This window comes from Daldinia loculata (assembly GCF_022478755.1).
Source record: "Daldinia loculata strain CBS 113971 unplaced genomic scaffold F4817scaffold_22, whole genome shotgun sequence".
In the NCBI taxonomy this organism is placed as follows: domain Eukaryota; kingdom Fungi; phylum Ascomycota; class Sordariomycetes; order Xylariales; family Hypoxylaceae; genus Daldinia; species Daldinia loculata.
In genome coordinates, this window is record NW_026054876.1 from 101,436 (window position 1) to 122,156 (window position 20,721).

The 20,721-nt window shown below is 45.2% G+C and overlaps 5 protein-coding genes across 5 annotated transcripts; all 5 read right to left on the minus strand.

Annotated features, from left to right (window-relative positions):
- Positions 1–3,139: 3,139 nt before the first annotated feature.
- Positions 3,140–4,442, minus strand: F4817DRAFT_358477 (aromatic compound dioxygenase; the record flags this gene model as incomplete). The annotated part of the gene is made up of 3 exons (XM_049306032.1): positions 3,140–3,868; positions 3,955–4,139; positions 4,190–4,442. 3 exons carry the CDS (start codon positions 4,440–4,442, stop codon positions 3,140–3,142), a joined length of 1,167 nt encoding a protein of 388 aa, XP_049159375.1.
- Positions 4,443–7,943: 3,501 nt separating this feature from the next.
- On the minus strand, positions 7,944–9,470 carry F4817DRAFT_365124 (uncharacterized protein; the record flags this gene model as incomplete). Its single annotated transcript, XM_049306829.1, has 3 exons — positions 7,944–8,489; positions 8,549–9,319; positions 9,379–9,470. The coding sequence occupies 3 exons, from the start codon at positions 9,468–9,470 to the stop codon at positions 8,255–8,257; spliced, it is 1,098 nt and encodes a 365-aa protein (XP_049159376.1). The 3' UTR covers positions 7,944–8,254.
- A 598-nt stretch (positions 9,471–10,068) lies between these two features.
- Positions 10,069–11,773, minus strand: F4817DRAFT_336433 (Endonuclease/exonuclease/phosphatase). The gene has a single exon (XM_049303157.1). The coding sequence runs from the start codon at positions 11,605–11,607 to the stop codon at positions 10,714–10,716; it is 894 nt and encodes a 297-aa protein (XP_049159377.1). The 5' UTR covers positions 11,608–11,773; the 3' UTR covers positions 10,069–10,713.
- Positions 11,774–12,394: 621 nt separating this feature from the next.
- On the minus strand, positions 12,395–13,831 carry F4817DRAFT_336434 (glycoside hydrolase family 45 protein). Its single transcript, XM_049303158.1, has 2 exons — positions 12,808–13,831; positions 12,395–12,693 (listed from the first exon to the last, which is right to left on the minus strand). The coding sequence occupies exons 1-2, from the start codon at positions 13,246–13,248 to the stop codon at positions 12,442–12,444; spliced, it is 693 nt and encodes a 230-aa protein (XP_049159378.1). The 5' UTR covers positions 13,249–13,831; the 3' UTR covers positions 12,395–12,441.
- Positions 13,832–13,842: 11 nt separating this feature from the next.
- Positions 13,843–17,263, minus strand: F4817DRAFT_336435 (Het-C-domain-containing protein). The gene is made up of 6 exons (XM_049303159.1): positions 16,876–17,263; positions 16,776–16,802; positions 16,148–16,705; positions 15,892–16,071; positions 15,278–15,825; positions 13,843–15,226 (listed from the first exon to the last, which is right to left on the minus strand). Exons 1-6 carry the CDS (start codon positions 16,970–16,972, stop codon positions 14,087–14,089), a joined length of 2,550 nt encoding a protein of 849 aa, XP_049159379.1. The 5' UTR covers positions 16,973–17,263; the 3' UTR covers positions 13,843–14,086.
- Positions 17,264–20,721: the final 3,458 nt, after the last annotated feature.

Below are 20,721 nucleotides of genomic sequence, written 5' to 3' on the forward strand. Positions count from 1 at the left end.
AGGTAGGTAGTCTCGTCAGCGGGGAAATGCATGTTTTAAGATGAGGAATTCCTCCATTAGCTTACGAACAGAACAGTGTCTCGGATACTTACTGCGCTACAGACTCTCCCCGAGCCTTCCGACCCCCAGATTAAGAGATTGCAACTTGTTGGCTACCTAATTACAACACATTGGTAATTATCTCACATCGAAGTTCCGGGTTTAATTCGAGAATAATGAAGCACATGTAATTGCCTACAATACAGCCCTGTCATATGGCCTAAAATCTCTTATTGAATCATCTCCGCGGCCTACTCTAAGTTGGTTCCTGATAATTATATTGTACCTAGGTTACGTTACTCTGTGATTACATGTAGTATGTAGTATGTGAATAGAAGGTGATGGCGAAGGTGATGGCGGTCCGTCACTTTCCCGAGTCATTTCCACCCATTTCCATAGCGTTACACCCCTACCTCATTTGCCGCTACTTTATCGGGACACATCGGTAAAGCCAAGAAAATATGCTCAACAGCATCTCATCGGTGTGGGCCCCGAAATTCCGTTCGATGATCCGAACTCATCGGCCGGTTCTATCTAATATTCATTTTCCCTATCTCGACAAATCTAAGTAATATCTCCTAGGAAGAAATTCAAAATAGCGGTATATGTTCTTCCTACAACCCCTATCTTACAACACGATTTGGGAGCAGGTCAAATGATAGGTCGATAGGTCGATAGGTCAACAAGGGTCATGGTCCGCCCACGTCTGCCTTCGCTAAATATTGTAGGTATTAAGACCTAAATAGGAAGACGCTATTCGGTTTTCCTGCACGGTGGTAGCTGCGGTACTTGGAGTCCCAAGCCAGTTAGCCTGGGCGTAGGTGGTCGATATAAATGCTTCATCGGACTCTTCGCTAGCACATGTACGTTGGTGCATATTCACTCGATCCTAGCATAACGCTTAACAACCACCCAATACTTCAGGCATACATCACAATGCCGTTTTGCTTTTAGTATACTTCTCCTTAAATTAGACGGGCCAATAGCTTTACTCTTGTAGATCGGTGCTAGCCGATAGTTTGATACTTCTCGCTGTAATGATGTCGCTTTAGTACGTATCACCATATACATATCCTAAGTTCGCTATCGGTAATATCTTTAATGAATCCTGTATACTCGCCTTATTAATCCTTGAGCCTGTTTATGTTACCTATTTGCACCTGGACATGACTTCCATTGTCCCATATTCAGGGCATCGTATCTTTACTTACTAGAAACGAGATCTTCTATGTACCTGATAGACTTACAATAAGACAACGTATCAGTCTCTTTATGGGGTATAGCTAGTATTTCCTGTCACAAAATCGTCTTTGTTACTTATTGCCTGCCTAATAAGTGCCCTATGATGGTGTAGTCACGACGCATTTTGCTAGAATTTATCACCACCTTCACGAGCTTCGAACGCTTATCATTTGTCAGGGACCTAGAGATCGGCAATCTAGATATAGATACAGACCATTGTGATTGCATGGAATTAGGCGAGGTGGTATACAGACGTGTGTGGTTGTACATGCCACATGCAAAATGGCCTTATCTACATAGTAGGCTCGCTATTTAGTGCTAGACTATATACTCGGTAGATAAGTATAGAAATAAATACCGAAATATCTCCAGCAGCAATGATACTCCATAATAACTCAATGATGGGGCCGAAAGTACTGAAAACTTGGAGCAGTGTACAGAAGTGAAGTGTTATCAGCACAGTCGTGGTCCACGCCTCGCGGGCAACTGGAGACTGTTTCTCTTATAATCGTTTCCCCCAGAGTCAGAAATTTTCATAAATAAAATGACAACCATTCGTTAAAGATTTCTGCTGTCATTATAACTGATTCTAGACGGAATATGAAAGATGTACTCAAAACGGCCTGGCTTGGGGGTCCTTGAGGGGCACTAAAAACGCAAGCTTTTCTTGTGTTTTAGCATGATTCATGTTGATAACTGGTTGTCATGGTAATTCATTCACATCAATGGCCTTATTAATATGGACTATTCACCTTTTGGTTTCTTCATTTTTCTTTCCCCTTCGAAATTGTTATAGCAGCGTTGTTGGTCCGCTTCTAGCTTGAAACGGATCTCTTGAATACAACCGGCTCGATGGCATGTACATTATCAATCCTAACTCAAATTTGCACGAAATTAGTTGCACAATTACCTTCTATCTAGTCGTGCATCTATCTATGAGGACTTGGGTAGAAAACTTGCGAGTTAGCCCTAGTTGAATGTAGGCTGCGCTATGAGCAGGAGCTTATCCCACACTAGTCGATATAGCCTAGCTATTGAGCTTTGTCATATTTCCTATTGTCAGTCTAGTCGATTAGAACTCTGAAATATGGGAAATCAATTTTCACAATGATAATAGTTGCCCCCTACTTAGAGGGGCCTAGTTTAGGAATAGTATTCACGACCACCCTTGCCATCCAGCTGACCCTTTTGCGCTCGGATCTGCCCACCAACCAATGAACTAGCACTATCAAATGAGGATTCGAACTATACGTAATGGCTTAATGCTACAGGTGCATGGACGAGTTGTGATCGCTGCTACGATTAGGACTTCTCCTTAAGTCGGCTCCGTATAAGGTCGGAATGGTAGATTGAATTGGACGGTGCGCACATATTCTAAGGAACTCCATCCAAATAACATATTACCTACTCCTACTTTGTCAACTCATATGTGATTTTTTTTGTAAGATGCAATAAGGACCGGATGGATTAATATTCTACTTGCTAACGGTATATATCAAAGCGCATTGTGCATAATAGGGTATTATGGATCTTCTATGGGGCCTAGAGAGTATCACGAAATAGGATAATAGGAGGGACACACGGAGTGCAATCGTGGTGAAGTAACATTAAATCAAAAAGTGTCATATCATTAGTCGAGGGGTCAGCAATCAAGATATGATGTCCTATGGTAAATGCATGTTAGTCACGCGTTAAGGCACTTGATGGCAGCAGGAAAAATGTCGGTAATGACAGTCTATTTTTTGGGCTTATAATTTGTAAAAACACTACGGATTTCATCTAGATAGCACCTCCTACGCTATCCTCTCAATCATATGCCGGTTCCTTCCTAATGGAGGACGAATCATGCGGACGAACTTTAAGGAGCAGTGGTGCTGTTAGGCGGGGGAGGGAATGAGCTGCCGGGTGGTCCACCAGGACCTCCAGGACCTCCAGGACCGCCTGGGCCACCACCACCACCACCACCACCAGGAGAAGCAACACCGCCTCCCTCGTAGTAGTGAGCAGCAGCGCGAGCGGAGGCAGTCTGATTGGCCTTGGTGTCGACGAAGACAGTTAGGTACGCCAAGAGACCGTCCTGGAGCTCGCCACTAAGGAGAACGTAGTCGGCAAAAGGGTCGTACTCGGCAGTAGAAGTCTGGGCGTCGATGCCGTCTTCGGAGTTGAGTGTGAGGCGCTGGGTGTTGGTGTTGTAAGGGGCGAGCTCCTCTACGGCAGTGATGAGGCTCTGGTCGAAGAAGAGCTGGCCGATATGGTTGGGCTTGCCGTCCGTCAAGTAGGTATTGTTAGGAAGAACGGTGGCGTTCTCGGTGCTCATCAAGTGAATGTGAGGAGTTCGGCCGGTGTAGTGACCCGGGAAGATAGTGTCGAACTGAACCACACCATCGTCGTCGGTGATTTGGATACCACGGCCGTGGATAGTGTTGAGACCTCCCTGGCCCCTTGAAGAGACGCCGGAGTATATACCGGTAGCATTGCAGTGCCAAATGTCGATCAGCAATTTAGGAATAGCTGCAAGCGTGTTGATGTCAATGAATTGCAGGTCTAGATGGACAGGCACTCCAGCTTGGTTGTCGGTAACATCAACCTGTATTGAATAAGTTAGCGCTTCAGAAAGGTATTTGTTTTTTTAGTATCAGCAAACGAGTGCAAGGGACAACTAGATAAACGTACTCGAATTAATTCTCCTGCCACCCAATAGGGGCCAATAGTAACCTCAGGAACAAGAGCGGCGGTCGAATTCGAATCGAAGATAACGTCCAACGGGGTATCTAAGGTGTAACCAAGTTCCGTAGTATCGTGGGTGACGTTCAAGTATTTTTCGAGCTCAGCCTGGCCCCTCTTGGACTTCATGCGCTCTAATTTGAAATTAGTGAGAAGAAACATTGGATGTTCTGGATTGGCTTACTGTCGCTGAGACCGCGCTTCTCACGGAGGCTCTGAGCAGTGGCTGCACGACGAGCAACTGCACGAGCTTTGAGAGCGGCCGTATCGGGAGTTTTGCCATAGTTGGCGATAGCACGACGAGCTCCTGCCTGAGCATGCTTGTGCATAGCCCTCTCGTACTTGACTACCTCTTCGCTATCACCAGGGTGGGCAACGGCAGCACCGATGAAATAAGAGGCCGCCAAAGAGGCGGTGATCGCGCGGAGGTTAACCATCTTGGGCTAAACTTGAGAGCTTTGAGAGCTCAAGAGAGTGAAAAAGAATTATGGAAAGAGTGAAAGCCCTAGTTAGAACAGGCCAGAGTAGAAGTAGATAAAATAGAGGAACGGGCATCTTTATATCTTCAACCACGGTCTGTTTAAGAAAGGCAGGTACGATATACGTTGCTAATCGGTCACCGCCAATTCGAAGTGTTGGCAAGTGTCGCCATCACGCAAGATCGCGGCAGTATCATCTCCTTTGTCTCTCTAATGACACCCTCCTAAATTGGTCTCTCCGGGAATCCCCTCCCGCTGGTTCGTGGGATCTTCATAGATTCACCCAGGGATCTAATATCAAATCATATCAGAGGACCCTGCCCGCTTCGGCATTGCAGCCAAGATTGGTAGGTATCGATAGCCAATGAAAAGACGACGGTTGAAAACGCAGTGGTGCGAAAGGCTGGCCTGAGCCAAAACTGACGTCTGGGCGGGTTCCATGTAGATGTATATGAAAGTCGCGTGTCCTATTTTACATAATCTAATGTATATTATAGACTTGTTAGATATGTCAAGCTATTGACTTTGTAACATCTTGATTTTGATATCTTGACTCTCCTAACTCGTATTATCACTGTTGCTGTTTATTGGTGATTACAAGCAACTGAACCTCTCTCGTAATTCATACGAGACAATTAATACTCCTCAATTCTAAACTTCGGTATGTCTCACCTAGAGCATCAAACATGGAAATAATAGAAAGGAGACATTTACACTAAAAAAGACGTTGTCTCCGTGAAGCTAGCTTTCCAAATGCACCTAGCGTCGAAAGAGGTTCACTCTCCTAATACCTTATATTCTTCTCTCCATAGGTTCTCGCGACCCTTAGGTCTTAATTTCTCTTTGAACAACATAATGTTGAAGAATCGTGTGTAGTCTTGCTAAGTTTCAATCGAATACCATGGTTAATGTAACCTGGACGCGCGGCTCTCCTATACTATCCAATACTAAGATGGCGCCAAGAAGTTACAGTTGCATATTGAGTACCTATCCATACGTATAACAAGGCTCAAGGCGCGCTAAAGGAATATTTCGTTTCTCTTACGTCCCGCGAACCCTGGCATCGTGACTATGATAGGTACACATATTACATGCAGGTCATAACGAGCCTCCAACACCATAACTACGAAATATTTTACACGTGAAATCATAGTCGAGATCCACAACCATGTTCTTGGCCAAGACTTGTCTACGCCGTCCTAATACTTAATCCACGTCTACACCCCACTTTAACTACATACTATCCCCTTGCACATGCCATGCATATGATAGAGAAAAGCCTGATCAGCAAATAGGAAGTCCGATGATCGTAAGCGGAGATGAATCTGAAAGGAAGGTGGATGAGGACTTGATGTAAGCAAATATGGTATCACTGTGATGGGCCGAATAGCTGCTTGTGGATTACGTCCTCTTCGAAACTTACCTTCCTTGAAGATGGCGTCGAGAAAAATATGATGATGCGATTAGGGTGAATCAAGACACCTTACACCTCTATGCTTAGATACTACATAGGTGTTTATGGATTGTGTTTATTTTCAGTACAAACTAGTTCTAATCTAAGGGCTATTCGTATCCCTAATCCGTTCACTGTCTGTGATTTGCATAGCGAAGTCAATACAATCTAAGGAGGTAACAGTTCGATACTCCTATCGATGTTTTCGCACCATGTCCAATCAGCGGTACCTCTCTCTTAATACGTACCGGGTCTCTCCTCTCCGAAAAGGGGGTTCTTTTACCAGCGATAAATATTAAGCATCTAAAGTTGACAGAAATCTATCTTGAAAGGCTGCCATGGTACAACCTGTTCTCCCCCGAAGAAGTTTTTTACTGTTAAATATGCTATATGTGGAATGACGGGTCACTTCTACTCTTCAGCTCATGTATTATCTATAAAAAAAAATACTAAGGGGCTTTAACGGACAGTCAAATCCGTTTTCTTGTTTATCGATCCATATTTATCTAATCCAGAGTGTTATATCATTTTACACAAGATTTAGATCTAAATTACAGCCCTGAAATCCTTCCCCATTGACGTACTCCGCTACTGAATTGTTTGAGGAGGAGCTGCTGTCTTGGATATTGTGTATGAATTCGTATATGGGATGGTACCATGGCAGTGGAAATTACAAGCGGAGTAGTAATACAGCATCGCTTCTATTATTTTGCAGTGTATCTCCTACGACTAGTTATTTTCCAACTACCTAAATCAACACTCCAAATACTAAGTAATCTCTTTTCCTTTTATATATATCACTCTGAAGTAACTAGCAATATACATACATGTCAAATAGCTAGAATAATGCCAAAACTTCATAATAAACATAGGTCCCTAATAAAGAAGAGAAATCAGACTAAACGCTAGATATGGCTGCAGTAACGCATACACCATTTTAGAAAGATTCACAGAAGTATTAAATAGGTAAGTATCATGATCTATCATCATGTTCTCGTAGTGAAGTACTAACAAGCAGCCATGTGTAGTTAATTATTCTTAAGTAAAAACACATAAACGGATTCCCTTGTAGTTACACAACTCAAATAACGCAATGAGCCGCAATAACGTAGCATTAGGTTCCGTACGATATATCCATCTTAAGCTTAACCCATACTTTTACACATATTAAATGACATACGCGTTCTCTATATATTCATATTAGCCGGTCGCTTCTACACGTAATACATTGCCGATCAACGTCACTATCCTTGAGCTTTAACCTGGCACGACCCCGAAAACGTACCCCACAATGGGAACCGAACCCGGCAAACGGAATCAGAGACCCCAACCGAGTAGGTAGTAAAACCTTGGTCGTACTTATACCCAGTCGTATGAGACTTCCTTTAACGGGCAAACATTGAGAAGTTGGATAGTGTTCCGCGATGTCCAGAAAGATGCCAAGCCTTGATGGGCTGATTCTGTAAATGGGTTTGGGAACACAAGCAGGTCTAGTTATGAGTCGCGATAATACTTTACTTGGCATGAGGCATATTTATTTCTTCTTACGTTCTAATTACCCAACTACTTAGTTTCCTAACAGGTATTGGTGGTTTGATATACAACAAGAAATCGATGGGGAGCTAGCTTACCTATCAACCAACTTAGAAGTCGCAAAAGGTACCTAAGGTAGTTAAGCATCTACAAACCAGAGGCTAGAAGTGACCGGGTGATATATACACAACCACAACACAGTTTAAGAAGTATAAAACGATGACCACATTGGAAAAGAGACATATCATATAAAAAGGAAAGAAAAAAGAAAAAGCAAAACGTACAACACTGGGGATTCGCTGGTCGTCACCGACCCAACTACTAATCCAGCGATATGCGGCTTATCAATGGGGAGAGCGGACGGGATCCCGAGTTTTCCACATTCTATGGTCGTACGTGAGAGATTGTTGTCATAAAGGTGTTTATATACTTAAGGTTGCTTTCAGGAGAAGGATTAGAAAGCCGAACCTCCACCAATCAGATGGTCCAGCTTTATATTGTTTATAAGTAATACCAAGCTATGAGTAACTGGGATTGGATAAACGCCTCGTTTCATTAACTATTATCTTGTCACTACCTGGTTTCCAGGAGGAGCAATTCTCAAAAATCCATCGTCAAGTCCTTCAGACTATTATCAACCAGACTGCCAAATGTCGGAATTAAACAAACAAGCTCAGCAACCATACCATCCAATCTGCAAAGAAGTTGCTTCCTTTCCAGCATTAGACTTTATTACTCTGGCATATGCGTAAACAACACGAAATTTCACCACCTGCAACTCTGACTAGACACCTTCGGGGTGATCTCTCTCCCAAACCAATTGTTTCCATCGCAGTTCCTCGGGAGAGAACTTTCTGAAGCGCTCCTCTGCGCATACATTTAGGAGCCTTTCGAAAGAGTAAACTGTGTGAGCCTCTGGCATGTCATAGTACGTCGCTGCCCCCGTGGTTAGGGGGACCTCAAACTTTTGTTCATTGTTGGGATTAGTCGGTACTTTAGGTTCCTTGACATTGCTTGAGCTTCCTCAAAGTTAGCAAAGCAAACTGTACAAATTTCCGGATATTTAAGTATGACTTACCTCGTTCTGCCCACAGGATACACAGGCAAGACGTTTCCCCCGTTCTTTGGGCCCTGTAGCTCTCTCTCTTCCTTTATTTTCTCCTTCGCATTCTGATCCTTCTGCGGATCCTGGTCGAGAACTAGCTTGGGTTCTAAATGTTCAATTCCTCGGTTTTGAGCTTCGTGAAGATGACCCTGAATTGTAACCACGACGGCGGGACGTCGCTGGGATGCGTGAACCTTTTCGCGACATAGCTGGACTGTAGTTCCAACAAGGACACTAGCGATCGAGGTATGGTGACCAAGGCTCTGCGAATCACTGAATTCGATGGGAATTGAAGGATTCTCGACGAGGCGTTCGACTAGAGACTTGAGAAAGTTGCGAAGCCATGTGTCGGTATCGGGAAGAGTCGGGTGCACATCCTTCACCGCGTCAAGGAGTTGCGTTACTTGTAACCGGCCCCCGAGGCGTTCCATTTGATCTCTGACGAGATTCTTCAGAGGGAATAGGAGGCAGTCTCCCGCAATCTTGTATACTTGGGCACATGTTATGAATTCATCAATGTCCTTGTCCTTCTCACATGTACACATGCCCTTTAGCTTGAGATACTGGTATGTTCCCGTGTAGAGAAAGTGGACGATAACATGTCCACAATCGCCAGGGAAATTCACCAGATACTCTTCCAAATCGGAAATTTCGTATGAGAAAAACCTCGTGTACAATGAAGTAGGAATGATGAATTCTAGCCCATCTTGGAATCGTAGGATAGTTTGAGGACCGGCGTACGGGCTTAAAACTATAGTTAGTATCGTTCCATTGGCACATATAGAGAATACAAGGAGCCTTACGATGACTGTGGTCGATTGTTAGCCATACCAGAAGTATTGGCCGCTTGGCTTTGGCAACCTGAGGCCGGAACGGTAGGATATCCTGTATCCATTGTTGTGTTTTCGTGTAGGACGAAGGGTTGTTTGTTGATGCGTTGAAGAAATTGTTCCTGTTGTCCGCAGCTGCAGCCTGGATTTAGAAGAAATAACGAGGGGCAGCTCTTCATATCGTCCAGTCATCCTGTCCGTGCATGAAAATATGCCTACAGCAACCAACTGCCAACTGCCAACTGTTCCTTTTATACCATCACCGACATGCACCTAGGCAACTGCCCTATGTACCTTTGACACCTAAGGTACATGTAACCATACACGTATTAAACCTACCATCGAATAGCTGTGTTCCTTGCCGTAAGCAGGATGTGAAGAGCCTGCAACTGGGTAGTTTCACGCCATGTACTGTCACAATCAATATTGGCGATTAGAAAATACCCATTAAAGTGCGGGTAGCTTAGGAACATCACGAAATATGCAGACAAAAGGTGTATCGCATGTGTCTACCCGACCTCAGGCAGATAGATGGTGGTCCCATAGCTAGAAAACGAGCTATAAAGTTCCAAGATATAATAACAATGCCTCTGCATGCAAAATACTACATTCTCAAGTTAACAAAGTAAAACTATGCGGTTAACTTAATTACACAAATATTGGGCTTGATAACAGATTCTATGATCCTCAACGGTAAATGTTCTCTAGTAGCGCTTTACCTTGAGGGTTTAATGCTCAAGTTTGACGCTATCATCATAAGTCATAAAACCAGACTGGCTTCCTAACACCCAATGACCCCTTTATACCCTTATGGCAGCCATAAAACGAAGACTTGACAATAAAATACCTTATACCGCTGCGTATATCGTCGAAGTAGTAGCTAGGACGATAAGATATACCTAGTAGAATATTCGTTAAGCTCCTTTGTGATAAATCTTGGACTCAACACCAGTTGTCAGTATCTAGTGAAACCCGTAGACTTCTTTTCATGTTACCAGTTATCTCAAACTTTTGATTAATAACTTCCAGCTAGCCTTGCTGGCAGGACCCTATGCAATATAGATAAAGAAATGAACCGAGCTGGAGAAGATCATCCCTTTACCGACATGGTATTAACTTGCTACCTATCATATCAAATTCCAACCACGCGTCTTTACCGTTTGTTTAATCAAAAATCGTAATTATGATTCGAGACTCGTCATGTTGTCAATAAATAGAGCCTTTATTAGTGCCTATCATAAATCTGAAGTTTCACTCTACACCGATGATCGAGATAGGCATACCAATTGCCAACCCCTAACTTCCAACTCAAAGTACAGCCAGGTCAGCAACCACAGCCCGATGATCGCTAATAAAAACACCGTCTATATCATTGTTCAGGAACTCAAACTGTTGCGCCGAATACCGATCCTCGCCCTTAGGACCGAACCAGACGAAGTCGATGCGGCTCTTGCCCGTCGTTGAAAAGCCCGTGTACGTTAGTTGATTAGTTCCCAGCCTTTTCGCCCCCGAGTTCCACAGCTCGGTCAGATACCCCGTGTCCTCGAGCGTAGTGTACGCATCGCCGCCTGGCTCCGAGTTGAAGTCGCCAGTTAACGTTACACCTAACGGACCGTACTTATCCTGCACAGCCCGGATGCGCGACAAAACGACCTTGATCCCCTCGCTACGCGCCTGCGAGCTCACGTTGTCTAGGTGCGTATTCGCGTGGATGAAACGCTTTCCGGTTTCGATGTGCTCAAAGACAGCAATCACGCTGACTCGTCGGCTACCGGCGCCCCATCCGAACGAGACCTCGTCTGGAGTAGGCGATAGCCATTTCTGCTCGCTGTACAATAGCTTGAGGACGTCGGTGCGGTAGATAATTGGATTGTACTCGCCCTTCTTCTTGCCATCGTCTCGGCCAAAGCCAAAGTGAGTCCAGACGTCGGTTCCTAAACCGTTCTTGATGTCGTTTAGTTGGGCGTCGAGAACTTCTTGGAGGCCCAGCACTGAGACAGCCCCGGCCGCCGATGCATTGGCTGTTACTGACTTGAGTTGGTTGATGAGACCTGTACGGCGGTCCGACCAGGGCTTTTCATTGTTGTCAAGAGACGTCGCGGCGTACCGAACGTTGAAAGAGACGATGCGCAGAGGTAAACTTGCTGCCATGGCTACATTGGTGGCAGCTAGGAGATTAGTGATGGTGGTTAAGAGCTTCATCTTGGTAGGGTGTATTTAATATCTGCCACTATAAAGTGAAGGTGCTAAGATCACAATTAATTTAATGATCTAAACCCAATTATTTATACTTAGAAAGGATTCTAAAAGTTTCGGTCGCTCCCGAGATCACGACTTAATTTTGACGCACGCCATTGTTACTCAGCTTCTGATTCAAGGAAGCTCCGAGTTAGAAATCCTACGATGGCGCCAAAAAGAAGCACGTGGGGTAACACCAGATCTCAAAAACAGCTTGGCTGCAGGTTTTAGGATAAATCTGCTGCGTATTTGTGTGCCAAGATACGACGATAATACCATGTGCCGATACGAGTGGTGTCTGCCTTTTTAAATAGGAAATCAGTGACTACTTGAAGGAAGTGGTGCTATACGATGCCAATGGACTCAACTCATGATCATCTTAGCATTATGGGAGTCAAAGCAAAACACTGAAAGTCTTTTAGTAAAATCTCTATTGTACTTTATGTACTTTATCTACGACAATGAGGATTTTAGATTTTAATACAGATAATAATATGGTTTGTTTCCTTCCAAGTCTATTACTTACAAGATTTAACAGAATAGCATCGAGTCTTAACAGAGACAGGGTCACTAAACATGGAACAAAAGTAGCATAAAAACATCACTCCAAGAAAAAAAAAACCAGCCACCCAAGAATCGTCTCTGTATTTAAGTGCTTTTAACATACGTGAAGTTTCTATATACTTTCCATCGCATCTCCCAACCTATATACATCCACCCACGTTGTACCCCCGTCTTCCCCCTCAGAACCCCCCTAGATACCAATCCCTCTACCAACCCCTCTCTTAATCTTCGCACCTAGCTGTTGCGGGAGCAGCCGCTCTTCTCAGTGAGAGCCGAGGGGCACGTAACCTGCTTGAAGCTGACGGCCGGGTTGTCCGCGCCGCCAAACCAGTCGAAGCGCCAGTAGCAGCCCGCCTTCAGCGCCTCGGGGAACCCGTCGCAGGCCTCGCGCGAGCTCACACCGCCGTACCGCTCGCCCCACCCGTTGGACGGAGCGCCGTACTGGTCCGTGCAGGCGTTGAAGATTCCGACACCACCGCCGGGGATCTACATGGGGGTTAGTGCTTGCTTATCTATAGATTGACTCCGGGTATGTGAGGGTTGGGGGGGAAGTAGAGAGAGAGAGAAGTATGATTATAAGTAAGAACGGGAACGACGTACCGCAAGATCAAAGTGGTTCTCGCCCAAGTCGCCTCCCGTGTTGCTAGCCTGGACGATCATCTTCTTGCCGCTAACCGGACCGCTGGTAAAGGTCAATTCGTAGCAAGCGCAGCACCACGTAGTCTCGGTCTGTCCCTGGATTCTCACGGCAGCCCATCCGTAACTAAGAGTGTCGTCGACGGCCCACGGGCTCTGGTTGCTGCACATGTATGCCGAGCCGCCGTTGTCGCACGCGCTCTTGGTCGCTCCGTTGTCGCCGAGCGGCTGGTCCGCCTTGCTACAGGTACCGATCATTTTTCCGCTGTCGGTTTTCTGTGACCATGCGCAGCTCGGCTTGCAGCAGTCCCAGTATCGTGTCGTCTGTCCCGACCCGGACGCCTGCCCCGACACCAACTGCGCTAGCAAGGGGACCGCGAGTCCCAAGGTTGCTGTGAGCTGCATTGTTCCTTTTGAGATATATTCGAACTGACTGTATTTTCGTATCGAGTCTACGGTATGAAGGGAAGAAACAGAAGAGGAGCAGCACGCAATCCGGAAACCAGCCAGTCTTTAAAGATCTCACGACCGTGCTGAGCTACTTACCAGGCTGAAAGTAAGGCCGCCGATCTTATTCCCTCATAACGGCCCACCGGAAGTAGTAATCTCTTTCCATATTCATGGAATCTCTGGGCACTCGGGGCACTCTGCCGTTAGGGCGGCTTGGGTCGTGTGGCGACCGCCCTGGCGGAATCTTACATAGCATTATATAGGTGATAATATAGGGGATATATAGGGATTATCGCAGGTAAGACCATGTTAATGGAACGGAACTTAACTGGGTGGAGCTAGGGGCTGGCAAAATCGGGAAAGCTATCTGGAAAAAGGCCTGGTGTCCAATAGCCGTCGGGAATCTGGCTCCGTGAGGTCATACCAGAAGTAGGGCAGCTTAAGAGGACATCTTTGGCAATACCCCACTATACTGTAGCTAGATGCGGAGAAGATATACAACTTATATCTACGCCCTTGATTATATCTTGCATACGAGGTAGTCACTAATTTTTCTTAATTAATCATAAAATAGTATCATCCTTGATAAAGCTTGGTTGACTGGCTAAAGAGATAAAACTACCTAAAGTAAAAGCTTACATCATTGTAGATTTACCTACGTCGTAACTTTTGGGAGTATCCTCAACGCAACGCACGCCGAAATCTCTTGTGATCACACTCGGACAACCTAAGAACTCCTCGCCAATACCGCCAGTCGTACGTCAAGAGCTATCTAATTCGAACGAAACCTTCTCTAAAGGCCCCATCCGCTGCCTCCTTCGTCACGACGGCGGCGGCCACCTTCGTCAAGGGCGTCACCAACTCGGCTTATAACCGTATCTAGGAAACCACCTTCATCATTGTCACGACTTTGATCGCGACGCTCTTCACGACGATCTTCAGATCTGTATTCGGAGCTTTCCTCGCGGCGTTCATAACCACCATCGCCGCCGTAATCACGTCGACTACCGTAGTTCTCCTGGCGTTCGCCGTAGTTATCATTATCATTGCTATCACGCCGGTTCCGGCTGCTGGATTCTTGGTAGCTGTCGTCGTTACTTTCATACCGACGTTCAGTGCGTTCCTCATATCCACCGCCGTAGCTCGGACGAGTATCGGTGCGCTCTTGGTAACCGTAGCCTCGACCCCCGTTTTCATCTTGCTCGTAGCGGCGATATTCCCTGCTCTCGCCCCCCTCGGAATCTCGGTTCTCGGAGTATTCAGCCTGGCCATAGCGATCCCCAGAGCGTCCGTACTCGGTGCGGCTCTCGGTGTACGATCCGTCGTCACCCTCGCGCCTGCTCCCGAAAGATTCGGTTTCATTGCTCTTGAAAGCCCCGCCTAGAAGAGAGTTTCCGATAGCCCCGAGAAGTCCACCACCACCGGGACTACTGGATCCTTGATTTCCATAGTTGGGTAAGTTGATTTGTCCGCCAGATTGGGCACTAACGAAGTCAGAGACGCCACCAGTGAGGCCTCCGACAATAGCACTAGCGGCTTGGCTTGCGATACGGTCTTCCATAGTTCCGCCCTCAGCGAAATTTTTGTGCATTCCAAGAGGCTTTCCGCAACCATGACCAGAATCGTGGACACCTTCCTTGTGATTCTCGCCGTTAAATACGCCATCGCGAGAAAGCTTTTGGCGGTATTCATCCTTGGCGCCTTCGTCCATCTGGCTCCACCACTCCTCGACGGAGCGAAACATGATTTGTCGCCCATCACGAGCACCATCTTCTCCCATATCGCGCTGAGCTGGATGGTGTAGCACGCCATAGATAATACGGTTCAGCAGGCGATCGACATCAGCACCTTCGTCATCCCAGGCATCCATGATCTGAGGAACAACCCAGGAAACGACCTTGCTAGCAGTCTTTCCTGCAATCTCGTTAAGGATCTATAAAACAGTTAGTATGATAAATAGTTAAATTAAGCGGTAGCCACTCACGTTAGTGAAATGATCCTTGGAGAGCATGGAGTGCGTCGGATCACTGCATTGGTCATCATCAAAGACGACGTGCTGCTCGTTCTTGCTACTCTCAATGATTTCGGACGAACCGGTACGAAGTTCATTCTTAACCTGCTGGATAATAGGGACCACAAAGGGTGCCATAATCGAGAATGTCCACATCGAGAGCTGCTCCTCCAGCTGTTCAATGATCTGGGGTAGAATAGGAATTTTCTCAACCGCCTCGCCGATACTCTTCATAAGATCATCATGGAACTCAATGGCGGGCATGATCTGCTGGAAGACTTGCTGGATATACTCTGTAAACTCTTCCGGTTCTCTTGGGGAGATTGATGTGTTAGCCATCTGTGCATTGGCGGCGTTGCTCTGGATATCTTCCATCTTCTGTTTCTTGTTATCACCGCCGAAAATACCATCTGGGATCTTGTCAATGAGTCCTTCCAGAATGCTTGTATCGTTTTTCCTTGAATTCTCCTCGAGAGTGCCCTCGAGTTCTTGGATTTCATTCTGCGTCAATTTGTCCGAGACTAAGAGGATGTCGAGTTAGATATACCAGAAATTTTGCCAAGTAAATTTTGTAGGGTGTAGCTAACCTTCTCCGGTGACAGAGTGTAGGAAGTCAACACCACCAAAGGTTCCAGTAATGCAGGGATAGACTTCATGTCGAGCGCCGGGGATTTGAATTTTGGTGTCTCTACCGACGTGTGGAAAGATATCTCGCTCGCCAAGCTCGATAAGCGCTAACTCCGTGTAGTTGCTGTGGGCTAAGAAATCTATTCGATCTCGAGTTAGCTTTATATAGACACAAGAAAGAGCATTTGCAGCTCAAGATGACACTAGACACAATACCTTCAAGACAGTGGAGACCAGTTCCAAGCAATCGCAAAGCCTCATACAAATCACTCTTGCTCTTGTTCTGCTTGTAAGAGCGGCCAAGTTCAATGCAGCGACCAAATAGCCGTCTAACGTGCAGTGCCGATGTCATTATTCTAGAATTCTCGTTGGCAATGTAGTTCTTCAGCCCCGTCTCCGGGTCGACAGCGAGCTCGACACGTTCGTCAACGGGACCACGCAGTCTTTGGTCGTACTGACGCGCATCCTCGTTGTCGGCGTAATTCTTGGGGTTGTCGATGTGGTCTTCGGGTCGGTAGCAGCCAAGGCGCTCGGCAGTGACTTCAAATTCTTTGGAGCCAAAGCCAAAGGTCAAGAAGCCAAGAACACATAAAAGGAGTCGGATAGCTTCGGCAGAGACTGACTTGACCGTACCAACATCGATGGCTTGGGAGTAATCTCGAAGCCAGTTACCGAAGTAGACACGGGAGACCATAAGCTTGTTGAACTTCTTGCCTCCAACGGCTCGGGCCATTATAATAGAAAGAAGGGTGTCTTCAATATCGCCATGACGCCCTAGACGCAAATTCAGGTTAGATTTCCCACCAAGATATGCTTTCACAGCGCACGCGAGGAGAAAACTAACAGTTCTGTCCCTCAATCTTGGAGATACCTATAACGAGAAAGTTAGCCCTATCAACGTGAGGTTTGCGCTACATCATTATTGACTAGCAGGTAAAGCATACCGGCGATGTTACCAGCACCAAAGGCGAGGGCCGGTCGAGCGAACACAAAAAGGAATACCAACCCCAAAAAGGCGGGGAAAGGCTTGAGGGTGATCATTTTTGGATCTATCGATAATATTTAGGTATATAGTGAGTGAATGTTGATGCTTTGGTAATAGTATTAGACGATTGAGTTGGTGTTTTGACCTCAAACTAGGTCAACTAAGAAATAAGGCCAACTTAATTTGCTAGGAAATACCACAAATAATAAGCTGATGATGTTCGGGGGCTGCACATTTGGAGGCCCTCAGGAATTTGGAAAGGAAAAGGAGGGGGAGGGGTAGCAGAGCTTAGCTGTTCTAGGTAACGTAATCCTGGTGTTAGGGTGTTAGGGTGTTAGTAGTGCAACAGATCGTCAGTTTTGGAGGGGGAGCGAGGGGTCGATTGGTTGGCTCGTGTTTCAACTCGTGTAACTTATGCATATGTCTGCCAAGCCCACCATACCGGTTTTAAGTGGATCCCATTTGATCATAACTGAAACGATTTATATACGAGCGCGGAAAGGGCGAGTTTACAGATGTACTCAAGACTTCTACTTACTAGCTTGCAGCTAGAGTAGTAGCTGTAGAAGTACAAGAAGCACAGTGAGTACTGTGTAATCTACTATCGGAAATCCGGCTCAGAAAAGACAGGGAACTGAAGCTTTGTGGTTAGCTTTTACATAATAATACGTGTAAAAAAAGCTGAACGTGTACGAAATCAAAACATATGATGGGACAGTATGATCGACCTATGTTCAATATTGACCTAAATAATATATCTGATTTCATATAAACACCTTTCATTTTATCTTTCTCTTCGTGCTTCACGTATTGGTGAACGAAGATCTATATGAGGTTTGATTGGCGATCAGGGCCGACGTTTCAAGACCTTAATGCTCCTGCCTGCCCGGCACACGTGCATCCTCGGACGAGCGCGGTGCGGGTTCCTTTACGTGGATCCGGGGCAGTATCCGGAACGGATAAGTGGATTCTCCGAGCTGCAATAGCGTCCATCAAACCAGCAAGCCTGGTAATCGCTGTGTAACGTGTAAATTGACATGCAACCTAAAAGTTGGAAAGACCCTTTTTCCCATAATTCTATGAACCCGGTTTACTTTGACGTGACCTGTTATTTCGAAGACAAATCACTCTTAAACCCAACCGGTTATTGTAGCAGTTTAGATGGGTCATTGCTATTAAACTTGTATTGATATGGTTGTAAATCCCCTCATGTGTTTTAGACAAACCATCAGAGAAGCCTGTCGTTGAATCTTCTAACCTAGTAGTATCTTTGTAGATGGTCAGATTTAAATCAATTTGTGATAAGAGTAACTTCTAACTAGTATATATAGTTATTGTAACATTTTATTCTTATATTCTTGAGACCATGTACCATCGGATAGAATATGATACTTAAGATCCCTATTCAATGCCTTAAAAGACTCATATTAGGTACGTTAAGTCAAGTCACTTTACAAGCCTTAACATGGGTTAAGTGATCGGGCCCAGGCTGCATATTTCACTCGGTGCCTTACTGCTCTGTTATGGTAGATAGGCTACTGTTGCGCGATCATCGTCTGATACTATGCATTATGTGCTAGAAGCGAGGATGTTGAGCTGTAGAGGTAAATTGTAAGTGAGGGGTAATGTGCCTTGCTTCAAGCCTTGACAGCGAGGCACCCAAAGCTGTTTCAACTACCTACCTACCTACCTACCTGGTAGATAAGGTAGTTGGTTATATCATATATCACTCGGGAACGTCGTTACTTTCAACGAGGATACATGAGTCTTGGATGCCATGCGCTGTATTGAAATGGCAGTTTCTTAGATTAGTAACTAGGTAGTTAACTAGCCGTTTTTACGCAAGTAAAACCTGCTGTTCACATAGAGGCACGTATCGTCTGTTAAAACGCAAAGCGATCATGTCAACTGCCAAGTGCACGTAAGCTATTATAGTCTTCAATTACCAAGTTGCTATATCATGCTCTTCGGGTTATATTCACTCAAGTAAATAGATACACTGCTATCTTCATATAGAGTTGACTACTTAGCAGGCAGTGGCCTAGAGATACTGCCTATCGTGAATAGTATGTAGCAAATAGTATGTAGCAAATGCGACTGTACTAAAGACAATAACGATTGCTACTTATACGAAAAGAATGTTAACAACCGAAAGCACTACGATTTAATAAGATAATTATCATAGGAAAAAGTGGTACTATAGCAACTTCGATTTCGCAGATTCTTCTAGCTGCAAGTAGTTTGCGAATACGTATTAAGTATGTATTTACGAAATAGGCACCTGGTGTGGTAGATTTTAACTGAAGCGCGGCAAGACGCATTGTGCTGTTAAACCACTTATGTATTGTGAGCAGGTGGTATATGGAAGGCATCCGGCCATGCGTCATGAACAGCGACGCAACGATAGATGGAACACTGACTCTTCAGGCTATGGGCCTTACGAATTAGTGTCTATTAAGGGGTGTCTGAACAAGAAGCATCAACGGAGGCAAGATAGAATCTATCATAGATATTAGGCAGACTTTAGAGGTAAGCATGCTAGGCATGGCCACCCCAAAAGGATACAGAAACAGCTATCTACCTCCTAAGGTCAGGTACGGATGTAGGTTAGGGCACAGTGGCCAAGTATCTACGCTGTAGTGCACTGTGAACCTCACTGATGAATTTAGAATTGATAGATTAGGAAGACCAGAAACGATGGGTTGATTAAGAGCTGTTTAACCATCTATCCTACCTAATAACAGACAGATAGACAAATGTGTAACCTGCAAAGCTATCTCCTTAGGTACCTAGTTACAATAAAAAGGCATCAATACCTTATGCTGTGAACTGTAACTATGATGATACCAATGATACCTATTGTGGGGTAGCACGGTGGATAATGGTACGCTGATAAATAATCAGCAGCTGCTAAGATTTTATTAGTTGGTGACCGTAGTATTTGAAAGAAGAAAATTTTGTGTAGAAGGTTGGAAAGGTGCTGAATCCACTATGTGCGCACACTGGAGCAACACTGGAGCGAACAGCTGAAAGGGTGTCGGGGGAGTTGGTTTGACCCTGAAAATTTCGGTAGGTGATGGGGGGATGGTAGGAAGGGCCGGTAGTTGCCGCCGCTTTAGGCGCTCGCTGGAGGCGCTGATGTGATTTGATGAACTACAGGTGCACCTTCCCCGCCGAGCCAATCGATTTGCAGCTTGCACTGAACGGGTGCAACCATTTAATTGAGAATGACAAGACGCTGGGAACACCAAAATTTCGGGTACTTCTAAGCTCCTTCAGCACATTCAGTGATGCAACTTTTGAAAGTCATTCTTTAAAGCCCCTACGAACTTAGAACATCACTTGCGACCTTAACAATTAGTCGCCGACAACAATTAAACTTCAGGAGATCAAGAGAATTTTTCATATGAGTTATTGAAACATAGTATTGAAAATATGCGACAAGGTCAACATATATTAAATTTAGATCTTATGTGTAGATGTAGATAGCGGGTGACTTGCGAGAATAACAGAATGATGCAAAGAGGAAGTACCATGAAGATGCATCAAGTTGGGCTGGTTCCATTTGTGCCTGCTGATTTTTATTATTTTTATTATTATTATTTTTCGGCCCCTTCCTTCTACGGGTAATGGGGCTGGGCTGATTTCGATGCCCCTCTCTAGTTCAGACGCGATATATTTTTTTCGGGTGACACTACAAGAATCAATGTCGACTCGACAGCGAGAATCTATGTAAAACAACGTACAATTGTATGATTTCGGTGCAAATTGGACGAGATGATAGCTTAGATGTTTTTAAATACAT